Here is a 27,657-nt window from a genome sequence, read left to right on the forward strand (position 1 = left end):
TCCACATTGCTGCAGTCCTAACACTTGGGTAATCCGCTGTCCCAGTCGGCCCGAATACCAAAGTATATGGCTGACGTCGGTCAAGGCGCATTAGTCTGACGTCAGGGTACAAATGCGCATGACCGACGTCATATCCTCAGTCTTTTCTTGCCCCAGATGTCAGAAGACCCTAAAAAAATAAGGCCAAAACCAAAAAAAACACCAAACACTCCTGCACCAAATATATATATACAATATATACAAATTTACAAGAGTATAACCCCACCCACACAACCACCCCTAAACACAGAGGGAAGGAGGGAGGGTATTGGACTGCAGCAATGTGGATCTTCGAACATCTACATTTATGGTAGGTACAAAACTGTACTATGTTCTTCATACCACATTGCTGCAGTCCTAACACTTGGGTAGAATCCCAAAGCAGAGGTAAGGGAGGCTGGCAAATCATAAAGAAGCAGGAGCTGTGAACATGCCCTGCAAAATAGCCGTGGCAAAACCAGCCCTAGATTTAGAGTAGAGAGGAAGGTGGTAATGCTTAGAGAAAGTATGCACTGAACTCCAAGTAGCTGCCTCCAAAATATCCTTAGTAGCCACCCCCCTTAGAAATGCTGTTGAAGTGGCAGTAGCCCTAGTGGAATGAGGCCTAATCCCAGCTGGAATCTCCTTGCCATGATGGGAATAACAAAATGCAATGCAAAACCCAATCCACTTAGAAATAGTTTGGTTTGACACAGGCTTGCCCTGAGAACTCAAAGCAAAAGAAACAAACAACTGCTGAGACTGCCTAAAATCCTTAGTCCTGCTTAAATAATAACGCAACTGCCTGTGTACATCTAAAGTGTGCAAAATCTTTTACCCCTTATTTTGGGGATCTGCATAAAAAGTAGGCAAATGAATAGTTTGGTTCAAAGCCACACTAGAAACCACCTTAGGCATAAAGGAAGGATTAGTACGTAATGATACCCTATCCTTATGGAAAATCAAAAAAGGCTCAACCGCCATAAGGGCCTGCAATTCAGAAACCCTTCTTGCAGAAGTAATGGCCAACAAAAAGCAGTCTTCCATGACAAATATTTCAACTCAGCAGTAGCAGAGGCTCAAAAGGTTGTAGAGTAAGTTTCTCCAACACAAAATTGAGATCCCAAGCAGGAGTAGGAGCTCTACGTGGGGGTCTTATATTCTTTGCCCCTCTAAGAAATTGCTTGAACAAAGGATGAGAAAACAATGGTGGGTCACAATCATAGTGAGCTGAAATTGCTGCAGCATGAATCTTAATGGAAGAGAAAGACAAACCTTTGTCCAATAACTCAGTCAGATATTGAAGAGCCACACTCAAATTAGGCTCAGAAACCTCCAAATTCTTTGCTGCACTCCAAAATAAAAATCTCTTCCATTTTTCTGTGTACACTTTCCTTGTACTAGGTCTTCTGGCTTCCATAATCACATTCAAAACTTGAGGAAGTTGAGACCTGCTGTGTTTCAAAACAGAATATGCCAGGCTGTTAGATGAAGAGAGTGAAGCTTGACATTGAGTAGATGACCGTCCCTCTGAGACAATAGGTGTGGAATCAAAGGTAAAGGCCATGGAGGCTTCCTTACCAGACTCCTCAGTAATGGGTACCAGTGTTGCCGAGGCCAATCTGGAGCTATTAAAATCATCCTTGGCTTGTCTTGTCTGACCTTTAGGAGTACCTTTGGGAGAAGAGGCAGAGGTGGAAAGGCATACACATGAAGATTTGTCCAACTGAAAGAAAGAGCATCCACTTTCCAAGCTGTGTGATGAAACCTTTTTGTGCAAAACTTTGGCAGCTGGTGGTCTAGTGGAGAAGCGAACAGATCTATGTCTGGAGTTCCCCATGACACTGTCAATTTCCGAAATACATGAAGATCCAGTTTCCACTCGTGGGGATCCATGATTTGTCTGCTTAACACATCTGCTAAGGAGTTCTGTGCTCCCGGCAGAAACCTTGCCTGAAGAGTTAGTTGCAAGCTGAGCACAGTCTCCCATAAAATCATTGCTTGCCTGCATAGAGGGTAAGAATGTGTTCCCCCTTGTTTGTTGATGTACCACATGACAGTTGTGTTGTCTGTTAGAATCAACACCTGCCCTGGAAGAAGTAACTCCTTGAAAGCCATTAATGCAAACTGGACTGCTAACATCTCCTTCATGTTGATATGTAGATGCTGTAGTCTGGCAGGCCACTTGTCTTGTATCCACTTTCCATTCAGATGAGCTCCCCAAGCTATGCCTGAGGCATCTGTCGTTAGAATCTGACTCACCTCTGGCCGGGTCACAGAGAGTCCCTTGTTTAGGTGACATTCCTGAGCCCACCACAAAAATTCCTGTTGAATGCAAGGTATTATTTGAATGACAGTGTCCAAATCCTGGCAGTGCTGTGTCCATACATTTTTGAGATACCATTGCAGCTTCCTCATATGCAGTTTGGCATTGGGAAGCACCAGAATACAAGATGCCATGAACCCTAAGGCTTGAAGGACTGTCCTTGCAGTCAGCCCGGACTGATGAGATAGTTGATGGAAGTAAAGGGAAAGATTCTTTTGCTTGTCCGGGGTTAAAAAGGCCATCTGGGTTGCTGTATTCAGTCTCACAGCCAGAAAGCACATGTCTTGAGAGGGTACTAGACTGGACTTTATTTCGCTCACAGAATACCCCAGGCATCTTAGCACTGCTATCACATATTCCAAATGCTGTAAAAGGTCTTCCTTTTCTTGAGCCAGAATCAGGCAGTCGTCCAAGTAAGGATAGATTTGTATTCCTTTTAGCCTGAAGTAAGCTATCACTGGAGCCAGAACCTTTGTGAATACTCTGGGCAGTAGATAAGCCAAAGGGCAATGCAGAGAACTGATAATGGGAATTCCCAGCTCGAAAACGCAGATACTTCCTGCAACTTAGTCTGATAGGTACATGAAGGTAAGCCTCCTTGAGATCTAAAGTTACCATCCAGTGATCCTTGCCCAGCAGAGGTAAAAGCTGTTGTAACGTCAACATTTTGAACTTGGGAATGTCCAGATAAGTGTTGAGGATAGTTAAATCCAAAATTGGTCTCCACGTGTTCCCCTTCTTTGGTACTAGGAACAGGCGAGAATAAAATCCTAGGCCCCTTTCTGGCACAGGAACCGGCTGAATGGCCCCTATTTGGAGTAACAGCGAAATTTGCTTGCGAGCCTCTTTTCTTTGTAGAGGAGGAATGTCTGGCATGCCTTTGAAAGTAGGCAAGGTATGGAAATAAAACCTGTAACCGTGGTGAATGATATCCAATACCCATCTGTCTTGGGTAATTAAAGTACAATTTTCTTTGAAAAGTGCCAGCCTTCCTCCCAAAGGTGCTGCCAGATGAGAAAGCACTGGCAGCTGAAAAGGCAGGTCATTGGGTCTGTTTACGAAAGGACTGACCCCTGCCCTCACCAGAAGACTGAGCAGGTGAACTCCCTGTTCTAGGCCTAAAAGAACCATGAGCTCTGCCCCTACCACGTCTAGACCTACCCCTAGACTGGGAATCATAAGCAGGATATGTCCATCCCTTAGTAGGCCAATTTCTACTAAACTTCGGAGGCTGAACTTGCAAAAAATCTTTAACAGTCTGCATAGACTTAGCCTTGTCCTCCATTTTCTTTAAAACAGCTTCCACAGGCGAACCAAACAACACGTCAGACTGTAACGGAGCATCCAAAATCCTTGTCTTAACATGCTCAGCTAAATTCTGATCCCTTAGCCAGGCGTGCCTACGAAGAACAGAACCAGTGGCAGCCACCCTCGAAGAGGCCTGCACAGCATCAAAACCACATTGCAAGGAATGCTTACCCACCTGTTCAGACACATGAACTAAATCCTGCAACTCTTTACACTCAATACCTTCCGCCAGAGCATCCACCTTAGACTTCAATTGTGAAAGGAGATAATTTTGATATTTTAACATGTGGAACTGGCAATTCAAAGCCCTCATGGCTAAAGTGGAAGAAGTATACACCTTCTTTCCCCATCTATCCAAAGCCCTTGCCTCTATCAGGAGGAACAGGATTTTTAACAACAGAAGCCTTAACACCTTTAGGCCCCTGAGAAACAGTTTCTGGGTCTGCCCTAGGACTCTTAAAAAGATACTTATGAGCTTCAGGCACCCTATAATAACTATCTGGTTTAACTGGGGCAGGAGGCAAAGAATCAGGGTTCAGGGAAGCCTCTGCAAAACATCTTCCACCACATCCAGAACAGGAGGTATAGCTAAAGGCCTATGCTGGGGTAAAACAAAATTCCCTAAGCCTCTTCCTGGAATCAGAGAAATCTTGGCCTTCCCATTTAAAATGCTCCCTCATGGAATGAAGAGTCTCTGAAAAAGAGAAATCCTCAGGAGGAGAAGCAAGGAGTAGAATCATCCACATCAGAATCAGAATAAGGAGGATACTCCTGCAAGTCTTCAGTCAAGACTCAGAAGCCTCGAACACTGCTCAAAACTCTCAAGCTCAGGTTCCACCCTAGGCCTCTTATCAGGAGGGGGCATAGAACCTCTAATCATAGTAATCAAATCTTCTGCCATTTTAAGCATATGTTTCTTGGGCAAAGAACCTGAAGAACTAGGAGAGACCCCCACTGAAGATAAACCTGGCCTGCCTCTCAAAGAAGCCTTGGAAACAGAAGGGGAGGGCCTAACCACCTTAGGAAGAGAGGGGAGAACAGCCACCTGAGAAGCCCCTTCAGCCTGGCCTACCTCCTGAGAAGACACATCTTGTAACAGTAAAGTCTCTCCCTGAGACTCCAAAGAAACTTCTGGCAGAACCTCCGGCTCCACTGAGCCTTCTAAAGATCCGACGTCCGGGACTGACGGTTCTTCCAATCTAGGCTTTACTGCTTTGTCCTTGCGCTTTTTGGACGAAGCGGGCGTCGGAGCATCCGACGGCATTTTATAATTACAACGCTTCCCAAAAACTAACCTGGCACAGTCTAACCTTCTCTTTATAGTGCGTTTGTTAAATCTAGCACAAGAGCGACATCCAACAACGTCGTGCTCAGGCCCTAAACAAGGTATACACAAGGTATGGTAATCCCTATGAGGTATCTGTTTCCCACAAGAAATACAGTTATTCACTTTTTCTGACATCCGTTAAATACTGAGGCAAGAAAACCAAAATATTCCCCAACGGGGTACTTAGCCAACTTTGATTCGGTCTGAAACTCCGACTTCAGAAAATTTCAGAACGCCAACCTGCACTCGCAAAACTGCTTCTGCATCGGACCATGCGGCAAAAAAGACTGAGGATATGACGGTCATGCGCATTTGTACCCTGACGTCCTGACGTCAGACTAATGCGCCTTGACCGACGTCAGCCATATACTTTGGTATTCGGGCCGACTGGGACAGCGGATTACCCAAGTGTTAGGACTGCAGCAATGTGGTATGAAGAACATCAGCTAGCTCCAACATTAAAAAGACCCGAAAGAAAATCCAGCACCGCAGGCAAGGGGGCTGTAAAAGGATCCAAATTATGGCGTTCCGCCCAGATAGAGAAACGCTTCCATTTACTACCATAGACCTGCCTAGTAGAGGGCTTGTGTGCTGCTACTAGGATAGTTTTAACTGGAGATGAGATACCGGGAGTCCTAGCTACAAGGAGAACGGGAGCAGCCAAGCCGTAAGCTTGAGGCTGACCATGTTGGGATGTGGGAACCCCAGGGGATGGGAAATTAGATCTGGAAGGGGATCTAGAATCCAGGGCGCATTCAGTCGATGAGACCAGAGGTAAGGGAACCAAGCTTGGCGAGGCCAGAATGGGGCAATGAGGATCATCCTGCTCCCCAACTGACTGGCTTTCTGAAGGAGTTTCAGCATGAGGGGAAGAGGAGGGTAGGCACAGAGAAGACCGGGTGGCCAAGCATACACCAAGGCGTCCCTCGGGGCTTCCCCGGCAGGGGGAATGAGAGCGAAGTAATTGTTGCATTTCGTGTTTGAGGGAGATGCGAAGAGATCGCAACAGGGCTGCCCCCAAACGGCAAAAATTTGACTTGCTACTTGAGGGACCACTCGTAAGGTGAAAGGATGGTGCGACTCAGTCTGTCCGCCAGGATGTTGGTCTGTCCCAGAATGTGTGTTGCAATAAGAAAGCGGTTGGTGGAGATCGCCCATTCCCACACACTCATGGCTTCTCGACAGAGTGGGTAAGACTGTCTTGTCTGGATTGCAATTGTTCCTGCAAGCAGAAGGCTCTGAAGTGCTTGCGACAACAGCACTGCCCTCATCTCTAGAACATTTATGTGCAATAAGGTCTCCGAAACGTTCCACGTGCCTTGGACCGTCCTGCCCGAATAATACCCCCCCCACCCAAGTGAGAGGCGTCCGTGGTCACCGTGGTGAGACGGGGGGCTGTGACAAAGGGGCGTCCCGCCTGGAGGTCCGGCGATTGAAGCCACCAAATGAGAGCCCTCTTGCAGGCCCTGCTGAGAGAAATGGGGTGACAAGGGGTACAGATGAAGGGACCATTGGACTTGCAGAGTCCACTGTAAAATCCTCATGTTCAGACGCGCCATGGGAAGGTGGTTTATTGCGGCTGCCATGGACCCCAGGGCCCTCAGAACCAATCCCGCCGGAGGTTTCGAAGATTGAAAGATGGTCGAACATGTGCCCTCAATGTGTGCAACCGGTCAGGAGTTAGGAAGACTAGTTGCCTGTTGGCGTCCAGTCTGGCCCCGATAAAATCTATCACCCGAGTCGGGGTGAGAGAGGACTTGTCTGAGTTTATAGTGATCCCTAGTTGCGGAGCAAGGTTGAGGAAGTAGTCCCTGGCTAAGCATAGTAGATGCCTTGTTGGGGCGGTGAGGAGCCAGTCGTCCAGGTATGGGAAAAAGTACAGTTTTGTACCTACCATAAATGTAGATGTCCGATAGGAATGCATCTGCAGTCCTTACAAATGGGTTGCCCTGTCGTCAGGCAGCCCTTCGGTCGGCCGGATTCCAAAGTCTGGGTCTGGCCTCTGCTGGTGTCGCACTTCACTCGACGTCATAGCTGCAGTTCTTCGGGTATAAAGGCATCAGCCGACGCCATTTTCCTCAGTGTTTCTTGCCCCGGATGCCAGGTGCCCTCTAGGAAGGCTAAATTTGGATAAATGCAAATGATTCCAAATAGTAGAGAGCAAACAAAAAATAGGCATCTATGTACATATATACAAACAAATACACCATAATAGATTCCCCCAGCTAGCTACAAGATGGGCAAATACCCTAGGAGTACCACAGAGGGAAGGAGGGTGGGTAATCCTGACTGCAGATGCATTCCTATCGGACATCTACATTTATGGTAGGTACAAAACTGTACTATGTCCTTCAAGGATGCATCTGCAGTCCTTACAAATGGGTAGAATACCATAGCAAAACTGGGGGAGGAGGAGAAATAAAATTATGGTGTAGTTAAGATCCCTTGCAAAACAGCAGTGGCAAAATCTGCTCGGGATCTGGAGTATAAAGGTAAATTATAATGCTTGGCAAATGTATGCACGGAGCTCCAAGTAGCAGCCTCTAAAATGTCTTTGGTAGCCACTCCTCGTAGAAAAGCTGTGGTAGTGGCTGTAGCCCTTGTAGAGCGAGGCCTGATGTTTTCTGGAGTTTTCTTTCCATGGTAGGAGTAACAAAATCTAATGCAATTTCCTATCCACTTAGAGATCGTCTGTTTTGAAATTGCTTTTCCTTCCATTCCTGTTGCATATGCTACCAGTAGCTGGTCAGTTTTCCTATTGCCCTTGGTCCTGTCCAAGTAGTAGCGTAATTGTCTATGCACATCCAAGGTATGCAACAGCCTTTCTCCCCTGTTCTGAGGGTTGGGGAAGAATGTAGGTAGGTGGATAGCCTGATTCAAAGATACTCTGGAGACCACCTTAGGCATAAAAGTAGGATTAGTTCTCATGAATACTCTATCTTGGTGGAAGATCAGGAAGGGCTGTACTGCCATTAGTGCCTGTAGCTCAGATACCCTTCTTGCTGAAGTGATTGCCAACAGGAAAGCAGTTTTCCATGATAAGTATTGTAATTCTGCTGCTGCTGCTGGTTCGAAAGGAGGAAGTGTCAATTTTTCTAGCACAAAGTTCAAGTCCCATGCTGGCAATGGTGGCTTCCTAGGCGGTTTTACATTTTTAATTCCTCTCAGAAACTGCCTGAGCAGAGGATGTGAGAAGACTGGAGGATCCAAGTCGTATTCTGCTGAAATAGCTGATGCATGAATCTTGATGGAAGAATAGGACAGGCCTTTGTGGAAGAGCTCTGCCAAGTATTCCAGGATGTTGGCTATGTTTACCAGTGACACATTTTCTCCTTTGCAGTACTCCAAATGAAATATCTTTTCCATTTTGCTGAATAATTTTTTCTTGTTGAGGGTCTGCGAGCCTCCAAGATAATGTCTTTTACCCTTTGGGATAAATTTGGGTTATTTGTTCTTATGCAATGTTCCAGGCAGTTAGCTGCAGTGTTTTCAGGTTTGGATGCAGGGTGTTGTAGTTGTTCTGTGTTAACAGCAAGGGAACAAGGGGTAGGTGCCATATTTGTTCCAGAGACATGCTCCTCAGTAATGGGTACCAATGTTGTCTTGGCCAGTCTGGAGCTATCAGGATGATCCTTGGACGGTCCTCCTTGATCTTCAATAGCACCTTGTGCATCAAAGGAAGTGGTGGAAATGCATATGCTGTCAGGTTTTTCCAACTGAAAGATAGGGAGTCCACATTCCAAGCAAGTGGGTGGTACGTCCTTGTGCAGAATTTCTTTAGTTGGTGATTGCGTGGGGATGCAAATAAGTCTATTTGAGGGAGTCCCCATTTTCTTGTAATGGTTTTGAAGATGTCCGGATGCAGCATCCATTCGGGGGCATCCGTGGTAGTCCTGCTTAGTATGTCTGCTAGAATGTTTTCTTTTCCTGGTACAAAAATTGCTTGTAACTGAACGTTGTAACTCAGGGCCACATTCCACAGATCCATTGCCATCCGGCATAGAGGGTACGAACGTGTGCCTCCCTGTTTGTTGATGTACCACATAACTGTGGTGTTGTCTGTACTTATCAACAGTTGACCTTGTCGAAGAAATGGTCTGAATGTCTGAATTGCCAGTTTTACTGCCAGCATTTCCTTCTGATTTGTGTGTAGGTGCAGCTGGTCTTGAGTCCATAAGCCTTGTATGCACTTGTCTAGCATGTGGGCCCCCCAACCGAGGTCTGAGGCGTCCGTGGTAATGGTTTGGCTTGGTTGAGTGGTGTGGAAGGGCAATCCTTTGTTTGATTGACAGGCCTGAGCCCACCATTGGAATTCTTGCTTCAGGCATGGAATTATTGGAATTTGGGTTTCTAGGCTGTGCTTGTGCTGAGACCATAAATTCCTTAGGTACCACTGTAACTTTCTCATATGCAGTCTGGCATGTGGAACCAATATTATGCAGGATGCCATGAAACCCAAGGCTTGCAGGACTTTTCTTGCTGTTAGATGGTTCTGCTTTGTTAATGCCAAGTAGTATAGAGGGAGTTGCTCCTGTTTTTCTACTGTTAGGAATGCCATTTGCTTCGATGTGTCCAGCTCTGCACCCAAGAAGGTTATCCTTTGGGATGGTATCAGCCTTGACTTGTTTATATTGACTGTATCCCAGGGCTTGTAGTAGGTAAATGACCCTTTTCAAGTCTTCTGCTAACTTGATTTTGTTGTCCGCTTGTATCAGGCAGTCGTCCAGGTAAGGGTAGATTTGGATTCCCTGGAGCCTGCAATGAGCAATTACTGATGCCAGGCATTTCGTGAACACTCTGGGTGCAGTAGATAAGCCAAAGGGCAATGCTGAGAATTGATAATGCTCTGATCCTGCAAGAAACCTGAGGTATCTTCTGCAATTTGGTCGTATGGGGACGTGCAGGTATGCCTCCTTGAGATCTAGAGTTAGCAGCCAAGACTCCTTGCCCAGCATGGGAAGAAGCTGCTGTAGGGTCAGCATTTTGAATTTTGGAACAAGGAGGAATGTGTTTAAAGCGGACAGGTCGAGAATAGGTCTCCATTTGCTTTCTTTTCTTGGTACCAGGAAGAGTCTGGAGTAAAATCCCTGTCCTTGCTCCATAGATGGTACCTTTTCCACAGCTTTCATTTTTAATTGAGATATTTGTTTTAGAGCTTCTGCCTTTTGATTTGGAGGTAGGTTTGGCATTCCTCTCTTCCCTGGTAGAGTATGGAAGTGAAACCTGTAACCTTGGTCTATTGTCTGCAAAATCCACTTGTCTCTTGTGATGTAATGCCAGTTTACTGAAAATAAGGCTAGCTTCCCGCCCAAGGATGCTTTTAGTTGTTCCCTGGTAGGCGGTGCTAGAACCAAGTCACTGTGATTGTCCTGTAGTAGTGGTGGTGGCTGTGTCTGTGGCTGCACCTCGCTGGTTGTTACCCTGCCACTGGCGTCCCCTGTAGGCACCTCTGGATTGACTTCGGCCTCTTGAACGCCTATTCCTGCCTCTGGGCTCTGGAGGAGTCGGGAAAGGACCAATTCTTGGAGGGCCAATTCCTGCTAAACCTTGGAGGTTGGACCTGTAAGAAATCTTTCACTGTTTGGACAGATTTTGCCTTCTCTTCCATCTTCTTGAGCACCTGTTGTGCAGGAGAGCCAAACAAATTGATCTTGTCCATGGGAGCATCTAGTAATTTGGATTTCACATGGTCTGGTAAGGCCTGCTCTTTTAACCATGCATGCCTTCTGATAACTGTGCCAGTCATGGCTGATCTGAAGGAAGCTTCCAGTGCATCATAGCAGCATTTTAAGGAATGGTTACTGACCTGCTGAATGTTATGTACCATTTCCTGAACAGATTTTTTGTCTAATGGGTCATCTGAGGACAACTTTTTGGTTAACTGGTCTAGCATAAATTCTTGATACTGGATCATGTGGAATTGACAGTTCAATGCTCTAGCTGAAAGAGTTGCAGAAGTGTAAACTTTTTTACCCCATCTCTCTAAGGACCTGGATTCCCTTTCAGAGGAGAGGGGGTTTTTGCCAGAGGTAGCTGCTACAGCCTTAGGACCCTGGGAGATAGTCTCGGGATCTGCAAAAGGAGCTTTATACAAATGGTGATGAGTATCCAGAACCCTGTAGTACCTATCGGGCTTAGCAGGGGCCGGTGGAAGAGAATCAGGAGCAGTACAAGCATCATTAAATGCATCATCTACAACAGAGAAAACTGGAGGAATGGCTAAAGGCCTATGTTGTGGTAAATGCAGAAAGGTTCTAAGCCTCTTCCTAGAGTCTGAGAAATCCTGGCCCTGCCACTGAAATTGTTCCCTCATAGCATGCAAGGTTTCCCCAAAGGAAAATTCCTCAGGCGGAGAGGCAGAAGGGATGGACTCTTCAGCATCAGAGTCTTCATAAGGGGAGAAAGAAGCCTCTGGAGGGTTAGTATCTGAATCAGAGGAATCATCTGTAGAAACTGGTTCAGGGGGCTCTGCTCTAGGCCTCTTCTCTGGAGGTGGGTGAGAGGCCCTGTCTGTGTGAGATTGGGATCCCCGGATTAAAGAAATGAGATCCTCTGCTAGACTAAGCATTTGTGAACTAGAGCTAGGCCTATGAGATGGGGTCTTAGCAGGATCCCCGGATTAAAGAAATGAGATCCTCTGCTAGACTAAGCATTTGTGAACTAGAGCTAGGCCTGTGAGATGGGGTCTTAGCAGACACAGATTTAGTAGTTTTAGCTGCTTTAGCCCTGGCAAAAGCCTTAATGGACATGGCTGCAGGTGGCCTAGCAGCTCCACGTGCAGGGGTGGAGATATCCAAGGGGATAGTGTCAGATAATTCCTGAGAAACTGCCTGAGCAGAAGGTAAATCAGAAGCAGATTCCACGAGGTTGGAAGAGGCCTCGGTAGGAGGTAAGTTTTCGGCTGAAGGAAGAACCGCTTGCTCGGTTTCAGCTGAAACCGAAACACTCGCGGTTGGCCTAACCGCGGTTTCGGCCGAAACCGCAGACCGCGAGTGTCGGTCCTTTTCCTTGCGCTTTTTTGATATTTGCGTAGTCGGAGGATCCGACGGCATAATGTAAGCAAAATCGGAGCCGAAAAACTCCTCAGCAAATTCCGACCGACGTCTAAGCGTCCGTCGGTTAAAAGAAGCACAGGCTAGACAAGCTGCTACGTCGTGGTCTGGGCCTAAACAAGGTAAGCAGTAAGAGTGGAAATCTTTATGAGGTATTTGTTTCCCACAAGTTAAACAGTTATTCACTTTTTCTGACATCGGCTGAGGCAAGAGAGAGTCCCCAACGGGGTACTTAGCTTTTTAGAAGTCTTCGGTAGTAGTAGAAGAATTCGGTAATAGTAATCTCTGGTTCTGACCGACCGGCACTTGCGAACAGCTTCTGCTTCGGGCGCCACGCGGCAAGAAAGACTGTGGAAAATGGTGTCGGCTGATGCCTTTATACCCGAATAACTGCAGCTATGACGTCGGGTGAAGTGCGACACCAGCCGAGGCCAGACCCAGACTGGAATCCGGCCGACCGAAGGGCTGCCTGACGACAGGACAACCCATTTGTAAGGACTGCAGATGTATCCTTGAAGGACATCTTGCATTCCCTGGAGTCTCAGGTGGGCCGCTATCACTGCTAATACCTTGGTGAACACCCTGGGGGCTGAGGTGAGACCAAAGGGGAGGACCCTGAATTGATAATGACTGGCTCCCAGCTGGAAGCGGAGAAACCTCCTGGATTGCACGTTCATCAATATGTGGTAGTACGCGTCCTTGAGGTCCATCGAGCACATCCAGTCGTTCTCCCGCAAGAGGGGGAGAAAAGACTGAAGAGTGACCATCTGGAACTTTTCTTTGGTTACTGACAGATTTAGTAGGGAAAGATCGAGGCTGGACCTTAAGTTCCCCATCTTTTTTGGCACCAAAAAGAACCTGCAATAGTAACCCGATCCGGACTGGCCTGGGGGATGCGCCGGACAGCTCCTTTTTCTAAAAGTTGCCAAATTTCTGCAGCTGCAGCCTCCCTCTGATTGGGTGGAACATCGGGGAGGTGTTCGGGGGTGTAGGGAATGTAAGAAAGGGGCATTCTGTATCCTCTGGATATGATACGAAGCACCCAGCGGTCTGTTGTAATGGACTCCCAAGCTGCCAGGTGCCTCGAGAAGCGACCCCGACTGCCTCCAGAGTGGAACAGTCGGGAAACCCCTCAGGGTTGCTGTGTGAGCCTATCAGAGGAGGTTTCTCTGTACCCAAAGTTCTTCGGGCCCCCTCTGCCTCTAGGGCGGCGTCCACCCTGTCCTCCTCTGCCGCGGAAGGACTGGGAGTCCGGAGCGGACTGGGACGACTTTCAGAATCACATCTTCTTCTGTCCCTTTTGGTTCCTGTAGAAGGACCTCTGGGGAGCAGAGAAGCAGACTCCGACGGTAGACGTCTTCCTGTCCTTTTCGCTCTGGACTAAAGTCTCGAACTGTCTTGCCAAATAAGGCAAAACCAAAGGGGGCATTCGCAAAGGACGCCTTGAAGGGTTCTGCGAAATTACAATGTCGGAGCCAGGCCTGACGTCTCATAACTAGGCCCGCTCCGCTGGCTCTAGCGGCTCCCTCTGTAGCACTGGATACAAGCCGCATAGAGGTGTTGGATATAGACTTAAGAGTGGCCATGCTAGTGGAGTACAACTGTTTGTCCTCTGCTGACATGGACTTCGGGGGCGATGCAGCATACTTTTTAATAAGGTCTCGCTGCAGCCATATCACATGTGCCATGTAGTTCAGGGGCCTTACAGCGAAGGTCGCGGAACTAAAGACCCGCTTCCCAAGACGGTCCATCGAGCGAGACTCCTTGCTCGGGGGATGGACCGAGGGACTCTCTTGGGCTAACTCCCTCTTGGTGGCTGCCGCCACCATCATGGCATCTATGGGGGGGTCCCTTGCTCCAATGTGACTTCAGTGGGGGGGGGGCTTAGAATTCTGTCTGGACGTTTGGGGACTGGCTCCACAGTGTCCGGCTCCTTCCACGCCCTAGTGGTAATAAGGTCCACTAAAGGGTCGGCCGGAGGGGACACCCAAGAGGTAGATGAGCCTGCTTCGAGCGCCTCCCGGAACACAAATTCGTCCAAGGAAGCCTTGGGGGTGGACTACCCCCCCCTTATCCTAAGCATTTCCATGATGTCTCCAAACCAGTGTCTTCTGTCAAGGACTCTGGGGAGTCCACGTGCCTCCTCTTGCACTTTCGCTTGTGAGGAACATCCTCAGGGGGGGGCTGACCAAGGATGTCTCACCAGCCATGTCTTGTTCCAGGGGAACGACCTGAGACGTCAAAGCAGGCTGTCCCTGTGACCGGGTGATGGAAGCCTGACCCAACCGAGAGGGAGTGCGGGATGGAACCGAAGCAAGGACCGGGGGCCAGGATGCACTCAACAGAGCCCTCTCCACCACATTGAAGGCAGAGGGAGAGCCGCTCTCTCGGGGATCCGAGAGCAGACCCTCGTCCGGATCAGAACCAGCGCCGAGAGCATCGGATTCGAAGGACCAGTGTGCTCCGACCTGGATGGAGCCGAAGGCACACAGACCCCCTCAGATCCGAAGCTCGGACCAAAGCTCCGAGAGCTCGGATCCAACAAGGAAGGATCCGACAGACTCGAAGGAAGAGTCTGAGCCGAAGTACCCGATACTGTCGGCGCCAACCCACCTCCGGCTCCAAAGCTGCCCGACTCAGAGCGATCTGAACCCGGGAAGCGGGTCTGAGAAGGAGCTATCGTGGCAAAGAAGGGTGTTGAGCTCCCCCTGGAGGGGGGGGGGGGGGAGGCAGGAGCACTCCCATCTGCAGCTGGGCCTGGATGAACCTTTGCATCATCCGCTCCAAATCTGCATCCGAAAGGCTACGGGTGGATCTCTACGAGGCCACAGAGGCTGGCCGGGAGTGCCGCCTCGATGACCTAGACGGAGATCGGGTCTCCTCCTCCTCGGGTCCCGGTGAGAAGCATGGAGACTGGAGCTGAGAAGGAGGAGACCTAGAAGGCCTGGAGGGAGAAGCCCACTTAGCCGGGGGGGCGAAGCGGAGGCCTCAGCCCGCCGCTTGTGGTGCTTCTCCCTCCTTTTTTCTTTCCTGGCCTCCCTCTCCTCCGGCGCAGAAGCGGGAGTTTGAGTCCCGGCCGGGGGGAGAGAGGCAGGAGTGGCTGCCACTGAAGCCTGGGAGGAGGCCACAGAAGTACCGGAGGCCGAAGCCGAATCCGGGGGCAAGAGTCCCACCAGGATCAGCTTCGACCTCCGGTCCTTCAGTGCCTTGGGGTTAAACGCTGCGCAGATAGAACACCCTGAGGAGAGGTGTTCAACCCCAAGGCACCGGACACACAGTGTGGCCATCCGCTGGGGAGAGCTTATGGCCACACTCTGTGCACTTGGACAATATCGGTTTTGGGGCCTCAGACATATTAAACTAAAAGAAAACCTCACTCAGTAGGCCCCAAACACACTAACACACACAGACTACGACCAGCAAGGGATGGGGAGGAAAAATTTGACTAAAATTTAAAAAGGTTATTTAAAAATGAGGTTATAACAAGGGAAACCTAACCAAGACAAAACACTCAAGTTTAAAGGTAGAAAATTAAGAAACAAGGACTTATCTGGCTAAAAAACCAGGAGCTCACAATCTAGCTGCTGTTCAGAAGCGCGGCAAACTAGATCTGGGGTCAGTCAGGGTTGGCAGGGGATTATGAGTAAGGGGAGGAGCTAGGATCTCGGATCTAAGATTTGTAAAGTTGCCTGCTCGGATCAGAGATCTGATCCGTATCCCACAGGTTGCAGACCAAATGAAGTTAACGACTTCAGATATGTTGTTACAATCTTTATGTCTGATCACCGCTGTAGATAATTTACTGATGAAATCTGGGTCACTTAATACAGTTTCAAATGACCTTGATATATTGCAGAGTTCTTTTTCAACATACAAGGACATCACTTCAGTAACCCAGCCTTGTTCAGCTAATATAGGGAGCAATGGGGGATCAAATATTGCCTTATGTATTTTTGGAAGCCCATTTATAATTGGTACAGTAGGTCTCGTGACCTCTAAACAAATTAAATAACTCGAGATCAATTTGTCCTTCAAGATGCATATCTCCTAAGTGTCCCGTTACCCTCTGTATGGCTTTGTTAAGATCTACTGGAGACACTTCGGTGCACGTCTCATCACTAAGCGTTTCCTTCATTTTTTCTTCATACCACTTTGCCTCAATTACCACAATTGCTCCCCTTTTATCTGCAGGTTTGAACATAACATCATGACTGTCATGAAATGCTTTTCTCGCCTCATAACTGATATTCCGAAAATGTTTTGAATTTTTATCAAATCTTATTTTCTCAACTTCACTGCTACACAAGCGGGTAAAAAGTTCAATGGTAGGATGACTGACTGGAACAAATGTGCTAGGTTTCCTTAAAGTATTATGGATGCCAGAACTGTTCCCATATATGTTCTTTAAAGTGACATTCCGTCCAAAAGTAAGTCAATAACAAATTCATTAAAATCTGATCTCAAGGCAGGAATAAATGTAAGCCCTTTTTCTAACACTGCTAACTCAGCTTTAGTGAGATAATGTTTGGATAAATTCACCAACAATGAGGTTTTTAATTCATGGTCTTTTTTCTTTTCCGCTCCGGACTTGGAATTCGCTGATTCTTGTGGAATGTCTGTTTCAAAAAAAATGGTAGTAGAGTAGCTATAAGTAGGTGTGTTACACCTTTTCTTGGAATGGTTCCTGACGCTGGAAGATTGCTGGTTCCCACCAGAATTACATTAGGCAATGTTTCATCCGATATAGTATGTTTATAGGTTCACAGGTTGGTACTAGGCTATCAGCCCTAGGGCCTATAAAAGCCTAGCCGTAACAATTCCCTGGCTATTTCTTCCCACACTATACTTCCCTGGACCCGTGTCTAGAAGGGCGACTGACATGATCCCTGGGGTGAATTTCCTTTCTCCCATCCAAAGGTTCCTTTTGAAGAGGGCCAAAGAGGCGCTCTGCTCGACATGTACGGGCAGTCTATTCGAGTCTGTGGAGTCTCTGGGTCAGGAACCTATCCTTGCAGCAGGTTTTATTTATTGTGATGACAAGATTTACATCCCTGGAGCATGTGGCTCTGAGGGATTGGGATTTCTTTAAGTGTAGCATGTTCAACAGCTCTGGGTTTGACATGGCCTTTTATGTTGAGCAGAGATTGCCTCGGAGTAGACTACATGCGACTGAGTACAGCTGGAGTTTAAGGCGGTCAGCATAGGGCATCTGCTTTAGGCCTGGGATTCTTTTAGTGAGGTATTTCTGCAGCCTTTCCAGTTGTTGCAGAAGTCTTGAGAGGTACACACCAAATGGGGCATTGTATTCTATAATGAGTCTAATAAGGAATGAGTACAGTAGGGCAATGACCTCCATTTTTCTGGATGAAAAGCCCTTAGTGATGGTGTGCCACAGGATTTCCTGACTGTTGTGGCAATGTGGTTATTGAAGGTGAGACCACTGTGTGTCCCCAAGTCTCACACTTTGTGTTCAGTATACTGCCACCCATGTGCTAATTCACGGGTACATGTTTTTTCCCCAAAGGGGATAACTATACATTTCTTGGCATTGAGCTTAAGCCCATGGTTCTGGCACCAAGCATCTGTTTCTGCAAGGCCCTTTTGTAGATTGTCCGCATCATTTGGGGATTCAATAATGGCTCCCAGTTTGCAGTCATCTGCAAACTTTGTTAGCCAGAGTCCCTTAGTGTTGGCCTGTACTTCAGAGAAGTAGATGCCAAACAAGAGCGGTCCCAAGACTGAACCCTGGGGTACTCCACTTGTCTGGAGCTGGATTTGGAGTCAGCTACTTTTACAGTGTGGGTTCTGTCAGTAATCCAGTTGGCAACCCATCGAGTGCCATGGGGATTAATGCCAAGCTTAGTAAGTTTATCTATGATTCCAGAGTGGTGGATGGTGTCAAAGGCCTTGGCGAGGTCCAGACAGGCTGTGTGGACTTGCCTTATTCTCATCCACGGCTCTGGAGACTGATTCAAAGAAGTCAATAAGGTTCAGGAGACAAGATCGGCCCTTCACGAACCCAAACTGGGTAGGGGTCCAGTGTTTTAAGGTTGCCAATGTCCATTTATAAGTTCCATGATAATACGTTCCATGGCCTTGCAGATCAGGCTCGTCAGACTGATGGGGCAGTAGTTCCCGGGATCAAAGGTGGATCCCCCCTTATGGAGTGGGGTAACTGTAGCTATGTGCCACTCAGTGGGAATAAAGCCTGAGGTGAGGGTACGATTATACAGGACACTTAGGTGAAGGGCCAGTTCATGCAGTACACAGCCCAGGATGTCATCTGGTCCCATGGATGTTGTATTCTTAGCTTTGGAGAGTGCCTTTTTTACCTGTGTGGCCATTACCGGAATTAGGCAATCTTCCAGTATTGAGGTGGGCCATTTAGGGGGTGAAGTTGGCACTGAATCGATCTGCCAGGATATTGGCAATATCCTTGGGTTCTGTATATTTAATGCCATTCTGTTGTAGCGCAGAGCAGATCTGAGCATTGCCATTTAGATTCTTGACAGTTATAGAATGCCTTGTGGTTGTCTTTGGAATATTTGGTAATTTTATTTTCGTAACTAGCTTTGGAGAATTTTATGAGGGATCTCAGCTTCTTACCGAGGCTGGTAAGGGTGTTTTTTGCATCCTGGGATTTTCCTCTTCTGCAACAGTTTTTTTCCTTTTGTTGTAAAGTTTGTTTATGGCAGGGGGCCACCAGATTGGCTTCCTTGTTTTGGAGGAGAGCATCTTGGTTCTATTTGGGATGGCACGATTCATGCATGAGTGGATGTGCTCATACAGTGCCTTAGTGTAGGACTCCGGAGTCAAACTTTCAGTTCCCGTCTGCATGGGTGTCATGAAGTTTTAACTTCTGACTTGAGTAGCATGAAGCTGGTCTTGGAGAAGTTTTTTATGGAGGTTTCCTTACTGGGGGTGGGGGGGGTGGGATGTGGATGTTAAGAGTGATTAGCTTATGGTCTGACCTGACCGAGGGGGTGACCATAGGTGTGGAGCATCGATTTCCCATGTTGGTAATGACCAGGTCTAGGATATTGGAGCCCCTGGTGGGACTATGGATTAGCTGATCCAAGGCATTGGAATTTATGAATTCCAAGAACCGGTGGGCAAAGGTGTTGGTGCACGAGTAGTTTTCCCAGTTAATGGCAAGGTAGTTGAAATCACCCAGTATTAGGGTGTTTGGTTGTATATTAATATTTTCCAGTATGTTTACAAAGGTGTAGTGAGAATCCTGGGGCATGGTGGGGGATCTGTAGCAAGCTACAATTTGGATTGCAGTCTTACCTTGTGTTAGTTGCACCTGAAGAATTTCAGACGCATTGTGTTGGGCAACTAACCTGGTGGTGTGAATATCCTTGGTGAATATGGACACTCCTCCACCTTTAGTGTTTCGATCCTAGTTTGGTAGCCGAAAAGTGTGGTAAGAGTTGTAGCCTGGTATTGCAGGGATGCTCTCTGGAGCCTTGAACCAGGTCTCAGTTACTGCACAGATATCGAAGTTGTCCAATTTTAGGAGTGCCTCAAGAGTGTGCATTTTGAGGTTTAGACTTCTAGCATGGAGTAGCATTACTTTCAGATTTTGCATGCTTGTACCTGTTACAGTGGTGGTTTTGTCCTTTGAACTTTGCCTAAAAAAGGCACTATAGGGGTGGCAAGAGCCTTAGCCAGTAACCTGAATCCAGGGGCGACATGTGCAGATCTCTGGCAAAGCATCGTGGTCTGTCAATGTCATCCCAGGCAGACAGATACTGGATCCCCTTTGAATGACACCAGAAGCTTAGCCAATTAATATACATAGTTTAATTCATTGTTACTTTTCCAATGGATAGCATAGGCGTGAACCTAATCTTGAAAATGGTAACAGTATAGCATTACTATCAGTGTGTCTATTCCATTCATAGCTAGTCAAGCCAAACATATGCTTGTTGTCCCTTTAAAAGTTGCTTTTAAGCTGTGGAAGGACCCTTATCAGTCTCTATATTCGGTTTACTGACTTCTCTGTCTGAAGCTTCATGTCTCTTTCCTGTATTCTGCGTCCGTTCTATAGATCTAGTTTCTTCTCTAGGCCATTCAAATATCCGGCCTTGTTTTAAGTCCGCCACATCTCTGCTCAGTTTTTTAATCTTTTGATATTTCAACTTGGAATCATATACATTTAAACTGAAATATAATGTTTCTAATTTATTAATCTGATGCGAGTTCAAGTTCACCTTTTCTAATTCCATCTGTTTTTCTTTTATTTGCTGTGCAATGGTTTCCTCCTCTGGCTTGAAATCTTCTAGGATTAATTTCATATAATGGAAACTAGTTTCCAAATTAATTGCTTGCCATCGCGCTAGCAAGTCTGGATGTTGCTTACCGTAACTTGGCATACATTTTACCCGCATCCTTCTGGGTATAACCTGATTATGTAAGCTTGCTTCGAAATGGAAGCGTTGCCAAGTCAACAGTTTTAAATGTAAACGCTGCCACTTCCACTTCATTCAGAATCGTATCAAAATTGAAGTTACTATTATCAGCTACATCGCCATTTTCCACTGGTTCACTTGAATCAAAACAAATTCAGTAACTGATTACCATTTACTTCTGTTTGTTCAAAACCTCTACTCCGAAAGAAATCCATATGAGATGGATTCCCCTTGGTAACGTGAACATTTGCTTCATTCGCCATGTGCAGTGATATAGTGCAAAGTAGTTAAAATGAGAGAATAAAAGTACCTTCTACTGCCTAAGTGCAGCTAACAAATATGTAGAAAACCAGTAAATGAATCGTGCTGCACTTCCATGGCTTAACTTCCACAGCTTAACAACTTTTAAAAGGGACAAACATATGTTTGGCTTGACTAGCTATGAATGGAATAGACACTTACAAGCAGTAATGCTATACTGTTACCTTTTTCAAGATTAGGTTCAAGCCTACTCTATCCATTGGAAAAGTAACCGAATTAAACTACGTATATTAAGGAAACAGAAATTGCCTCGCATATAAAACAGCTTGTTCATATACATTTACAATCTGAAGAAGACTCGAAAGCGCTTATCGTTTGGAATATAGAGAGACTATCATATTTTAAATACATTTAATAAATTGATTTTAAAAGTTGCTGTTAAGCTGTGGAAGTTGTTAAGCCGTGGAAGTGCAGCAAGCTTTGTTACTGATTTGGGGGTAGGTCTGGCCAACCATTTGGGGTTGGTAACGAGTGGAAGTGGAATCTGTATCCTTAGGAAACTACATTTAAAACCCATTTGTCTTTGGTAATGAGCTCCCGGTTTCTTGCATGCAGGGTGATGTTTTCCTCCCTAAAAGGGACAGTTGAGCAGGGCTTGGAAGGTTTAAAGTTAAGTCATTGTGACAGTTTACCATAGAGGGGCGTCTTGCTACTCCCAGTTTTGGAAGTGGGAGCCCCCCCCCCCCCACTGCTTAGGCCTGCGAGTACCTTGAGACTGAAGCCTGGGTGTTCTGCTGGTTCTGGGTTTGGATTGAGAAGGTCCTTTCCTGCCTCTTCCAAGCCAATTCTTAGAAGGTCAATGCCTACTAAATCTGGGAGGCTGTACTTCCAGGAAATCTAACAGTTTGCATAGATTTAGCTTTTTCCTCCATCTTTTAAAGTACTACTACTGCTTTGCTGCCAAACAGGTGGTCTTGGTTTAAGGCAGAATCCAGTAATTTAGCTTTAACATGATCTGGCAAAGATTGCTCCTTAAGCCAAGCATGCCTTCCAAGTACAGACCCAGTGACAGTAGCCCTGCAATATGCCTCTAATGAATCAAAACCACATTGCAAATTATGTTTTCCAACTTGTTCAGCAGAATGCATTAAATCCTGTAATTCTTTATTTTCAGCAGAGTCAGGAATCATTCTCTTTTTAAGCAAACCAATAATATGCTGCTGATACTTCAACAGATGAAACTGGCAGTTTAAGGCCCTAATGGCCAAAGTTGCAGAATTGTATACCTTCTTACCCCATCTATCCAGGGCCCTGGAATCTCTATCAAAAGGGGTAGGGTTTTTGGTAGTAGCCTTAATGCCCTTGGATCCCTGTGAAATGGTCCACAGTAGGATTCTTAAAGAGGAACTTGAGAGTCCAGTACCCTGCAATACCAGTCAGGTTTTCTGGGAGCTGGAGGTAAAGTGTCAGGCGCCAGGCTAGATTCCAAAAAGCCATCGACAAAGTCCAGTACAGGAGGGAGAGCTAATGGTTGTGGTAGGAGTAAGAATTCCCCAGGCCTCTTTTTGGAGTCAGAGTAATCCTGGCTTTCTCAGTGGAAATGCTCCCCAACAGTATGCAAGGTTACACCAAAAGAGAAATCCCCTGGAGGGGGAAGCAGAGGGAATGGAGTCCTCTGCATCAAAATCCTCATAGGCAGATAAGGGCAACTCCTGGTCATCAGAGAAAACAAATTTCAGAATCCTGATCAGAAGAATCAGAAGGAAAATCAGTCTTAGAGGGAGAAGGGTGGCATCCCCTGATTAGAGTAATAAGGTCTTCAACCATTATTTGTTTTTTTTAGGCACAGGGGCCTGACCATGTGGTCTGGGCATCGGTTTTCTAGGTGAGAATAGAGTTTTAGACCTTGAAGAAGATGGCGTTTAATATGCAAGTCAGTAGGGCCTGAATACACCCTCAGAAGCTGGTGCCTGCACAGCGGCTCCGGACCCATCCAAGGTAGAGACATCCGCAGGTTCCACAGTCGAAGCATCTCGTGGCATACCAGACTCCAAATGGGTCTCAGAGGCCTGCGTATCTGAAGTAGCGGGTATCAGGGGCTGCGTATGCGCCTTACTGAGTACTGGCGACTAGCTTAGAAGTGTCGTCGGCAGCTTTGGACTTATGTGGTCTGTGTTTTTTCAGAATGTCAGTAGTCGGGTGGCTTACTGAAGCCATTTCTGGATAATCGAACTGTGTACCAAAATATTTAGATGCGAAAATGAACAGACGACGAATAGCTCGAGGTTTGAATGGGGCACAAAACAGACGAGGTACGTAGTGGTCTGGGCCTAAGCAAGGAATGCAGTACGAATGAAAATCTTTGAGGTATTTGCTTTCCACAAGAAATACAATTGTTAACTTTTACTGACATCGGTTTACAGCAGGAAAAAGGATCCCCAACGGGATACTTAGCTTAGTTGAAGACTTCGGATCTGAAACTCGAAAACGGAAATTTCAGGAGTCTGCTGACTGGCACTTGCGAACTGCTTTTGCTTTGTGCACCACACGGCAAGAAAGACTGATGTAATGGCGTCGGCTGCATGCTTTATACCCCTGACTACCTGACATTATGAAAGATGAGACCACAACTGACGCAGGACCCAAGACTTTGATAATCAGGCCGACTGAGGGCTACCTGCAAGCAGATAATCCAAATGTGATGACTGCAACAGTGAAACGCAAAGAACATCTTATAATGCATAGATCCTGCCCTAAAGCGTAGGTATTTCCTGCATGACTCCCTTACAGGGATGTGCAGGTAGGCTTCTTTTAAGTTTAGGGTGACTAACCACGCATCTTTGGCTAGCATAGGTAGAAGCTGCTGCAGGGTGAGCATTCTGAATTTTGGTAACACCAGGAAGGTGTTGTGAATTGAAAGATCTAAGATTTGGAGCCAAGTGCCCTCTTTTCTGGGTACCAGGAAAAGTCTGGAATAGAATCCTTGACCTATCTGTTCCGCACGAACCGGCTGAATTGCCCTTAGAGAGAGCAGAGATTGAACTTGATTTTGTGCCTCTGCCCACTGGTTTGGAGGGAGGTCTGGGAACCCTTTTGGGGTTGGCAGTGAGTGGAAGTAAAATTTGTACCCCTGGGACACAATGTTGAGGACTCATCAGTCTTGCTTGGGTGATGGAAATCCAGTTTTCTACATGAAGGGCAAGTTTTCCTCCTAGGGGCACAAGCAGTTGGGCAGAGGTGGGTAGTGGGGTAGAGAAGTCATTGGGAATTCTTTCCGTAAGGGGGTGGCTTAGCGCTCCCTGCTTTAGAGATGGAGGCACTCCATTGCTTAGATCTCTGCATACCCTGAGACTGTAGTCTGGGTGGTCCGTTTCCCCAGGGTCTAGGTTGAGATAACCTTGAGGGGGCTGGAAAGGACCAATGTTTCGAGGGGCAATGCCTACTGAATCTAAGGGCTGTACTTGCAAGAATTCTTTGTCTGCATAGATTTAGCTTTTTCTTCCATCTAAAGAATCTCTTCTGCTTTGGTGCCAGATTGTCCTTGTTCAAAGCAGCGTCAAGTAACTTTGATTTGACATAGTCTGGCAAGGTCTGCTCCTTAAGCCAAGCATGCCTTCTCAGTACAGAACTAGTGACTGCTGCCCTCCAAGATGCTTCTACAGCGTCAAAGCCACAACTGCAACGTATGCTTGCTGACTTGGCTTGCAGAATGCATAAGCTCTTGCAATTCTTTATTTTCTGTACAGTCTGAAAACATAGCTTTTTTTTTGCTTAAGTTCCACACTATGTTGCTGGTATTTCAGCATGTGGAACTGACCATTCAATGCCCTAACAGCAAGAGTTGCAGAGGTATATATTTTCTTACCCCATCTGTCCAAAGCTCTGGAATCCCTGTCCGAAGTGGTGGGATTCTTAGCTGTAGTTGCTTTGATACCTTTAAGGCCCCTGGGAGATTACCTCCGGGTCCACAGTAGGATTTTTGAAAAGGAAATTGAGAGAGTCAGTTACTCTGCAGTACCTGTCTGGTTTCCTAGAAGCAGGGGGTAAAGTATCAGGAGCAAGACTGGATTCCATAAAGACATTATCCACAACATCCAAAACTGGGGGTAATGCTAAAGGCCTATATTGTGGCAAACCTAGAAATTCTCAGAGTCTCTTTTTGGATTGAGGATAGTCTTGGCATTCCCAATGGAAATGCTCTCAAAGTATGTAGGGTTTCACCAAAAGAAAAGTCCTCTGGAGGAGAGGCAGAGGGAATGGATTACTCTGCATCTGAATCCTCATAAGCAAGTATGGGCATGTCTTCGTAGTCAGATACCTCAGAGTCGTTGGACTCTTGGTCTGTAGATGCTGCTGGGGACTGGTCTCTTTCTCTTAGCAGGAGAAGGCCGACTTCTCCTAATCAGCATAAAGTCTTCTGCCATTTTAAGCATTTAGTGTTGTGACAAGGGAGCAGGTGCATGCACTTTGGTCTTCGATTTTCTAGGCGTAGTGCGTTACTCTTGGCCTTAGAAACTCAGCAGCTTTAGACAGAACTGAAGACATGAAAGTAGTAGTCTGAGTGGGACATTGGTAGTGCGAAGAACTTCTTCAGAAGCCGGTGCCTGCTCAGCGGCTCTGGACCCATCCAAGGTAGAGACAACCGCAGGTTCCATAGTCAAAGAATCTCACGGCATACCGGACTCCGAACGGGTCTCTGTAGAGGCCTGCGAATCCAATGAAGTGGGCATCAGGGGCTGTGAAAGCATCCGAGTACCAGCGGACTGGGAACTAGCTTAACAAAAGCGTCTTCGGCAGCTTTGGACCTGTGCAGTCTTGTCCGTCTTTATCCTTACGTTTTTTCAGAATATCGGTAGTCGGATGGCTGACTAAAGGCATTTCGTTATACGGAGATGAAGAAAAGACTGAAGAAAATGGCGTTGGCTGCATCTTTTATACCCCTGGCGCACTGACATCAGGGAAGAGGCGACAGCAACAGACGCCGGACCTAGACTTTGGAAATCAGGCTGACAGAGTAGCCTGCCAGCAGGATAACCCAAGTGTAATGACTGCAACAGTGAAACACGAACATCAAAAGTATTTAGCGACGAAAAGGGGCCAACCGTGGATGGTTCGGGTGTTGAACAAAGCACAAAACAGACAGCGAGGTACGTCGTGGTCTGGGCCTAAACAAGTGACGCAGTAAGAATGAAAATCTCCGTGTGGTATTTGCTTTCCACAGGCAAGATAATTGTTAACTTTTTCTGACACTGATTAGAACAAAAAAATACAATCCCCCACAGGGTACTTAGCTTTAGAGGACTTCAGGAGGATTCAATTTGTAACTAAACTCAGGTAGCAGCTGACCGGCACTCATGTGAACCACTTCTGCTACAGGCTCCTCGGCAAAAAAGACTGATGTAATAGCGTTGGCTGCCTGTTTTTATACCACTGACGACCTGACGTCAGTCCTGGGATGACAGCAACCAACAGTATTCGGGCCGACTGAGGGCTACCTGAAGGCAGATAACCCAAGAGTAATGACTGCAACAGTGAAGCACGAAGAACATCTACCTTTCTAAACAACCAAACAAACCCAGACTTCTTAAATCAATTGGAAAGATACTCCTTTCAAAAAAAAAAAAAAAATTCAAGGTGATTATTCTGGAGAGAAAGAAATTATACAGACTGCAACATTAAGGGAAAACATTTACCTTGGTCCAATAAGGAGTCCAACAAAGTTTATTTCTGGATATTCATCCTGGGGAATCATTACCTTGTCATTCACTCGAGTTGCTGGCGGTCTGTGTGGAAAGACAAAAAAGGGCAATCACTAAACTGATGAACAGTAGCTATCTTTACAAAATCAGAAGAGAAGTGAAGGTGTGAATATGCATTTCACACAAAAGGTGCATAAAGAGGATGAATAAAGTACAGTTTTGTACCTACCATAAATGTAGATGTCCGAACAGGATTGCATCTGCAGTCCTTACAAATGGGTTGTCCTGTCGTCAGGCAGCCCTTCGGTCGGCCGGATTCCAAAGTCTGGGTCTGGCCTCGGCTGGTGTCGCACTTCACCCGACGTCATAGCTGCAGTTCTTCGGGTATAAAGGCATCAGCCGACGCCATTTTCCTCAGTGTTTCTTGCCCCAGATGCCAGTTGCCCTCTTGGATAGCTAAATTTTGGATAAATGCCAATGTTTCCAAATAGTAGAAGGCAAACACAAAAATAATCATGTATGTACATATATACAAACAAATACACCATAAGAGATCCCCCCCAGCTAGCTATTAGGTGGGCAAATACCCTAGGAATACCACAGAGGGGAAGGAGGGTGGGTAATCCTGACTGCAGATGCAATCCTGTTCGGACATCTACATTTATGGTAGGTACAAAACTGTACTATGTCCTTCAAGGATGCATCTGCAGTCCTTACAAATGGGTAGAATACCATAGCCAAACTAGGGGAGGAGGAAGAAGAAATTATGGTGTAGTTAGGATCCCTTGCAAAACAGCAGTGGCAAACCCTGCTCGGGATCTAGAGTACAAAGGTAAGTTATAATGCTTGGCAAATGTATGCACGGAGGTCCAAGTAGCAGCCTCTATAATGTCCTTGGTAGCCACTCCTCGTAAGAAAGCTGTGGTAGTGGCTGTAGCCCTTGTAGAATGAGGCCTTATGTTCTGTGGAATTTGTTTTCCATGGTAGGAGTAACAGAATCTAATGCAATTTCCTATCCACTTGGAGATTGTCTGTTTGGAAATTGCTTTTCCTTCCCTTCCTGGTGCATATGCTACCAGAAGCTGGTCAGTTTTTCTATTGCCCTTGGCTCTGTCCAGGTAGTAGCGCAACTGTCTATGTACATCCAAAGTATGCAGCAGTCTTTCCCCCCTGTTCTGTGGATTGGGGAAGAAGGTAGGTAGGTGGATTGCCTGGTTTAAAGACACTCTGGATACCACCTTAGGCATAAATG

The 27,657-nt window shown here is 46.6% G+C and overlaps 1 protein-coding gene across 2 annotated transcripts in view; it reads right to left on the reverse strand.

The window, feature by feature from the left end:
* The window catches only part of SF1 (splicing factor 1), a 1,552,458-nt gene that overhangs the window by 685,132 nt on the left and 839,669 nt on the right, over window positions 1–27,657 (reverse strand). For both annotated transcript variants that reach the window (XM_044075820.1, XM_044075819.1), the window contains exon 6: window positions 26,400–26,489. In XM_044075820.1, coding sequence (XP_043931755.1) covers window positions 26,400–26,489 — 90 coding nt within the window. The remainder of the gene's footprint in view (window positions 1–26,399; window positions 26,490–27,657) is intronic.

The sequence above is a fragment of the Protopterus annectens genome, chromosome 6.part1 (assembly GCF_019279795.1).
Source record: "Protopterus annectens isolate FY-2018-M chromosome 6.part1, PAN1.0, whole genome shotgun sequence".
Taxonomy (NCBI): domain Eukaryota; kingdom Metazoa; phylum Chordata; order Ceratodontiformes; family Protopteridae; genus Protopterus; species Protopterus annectens.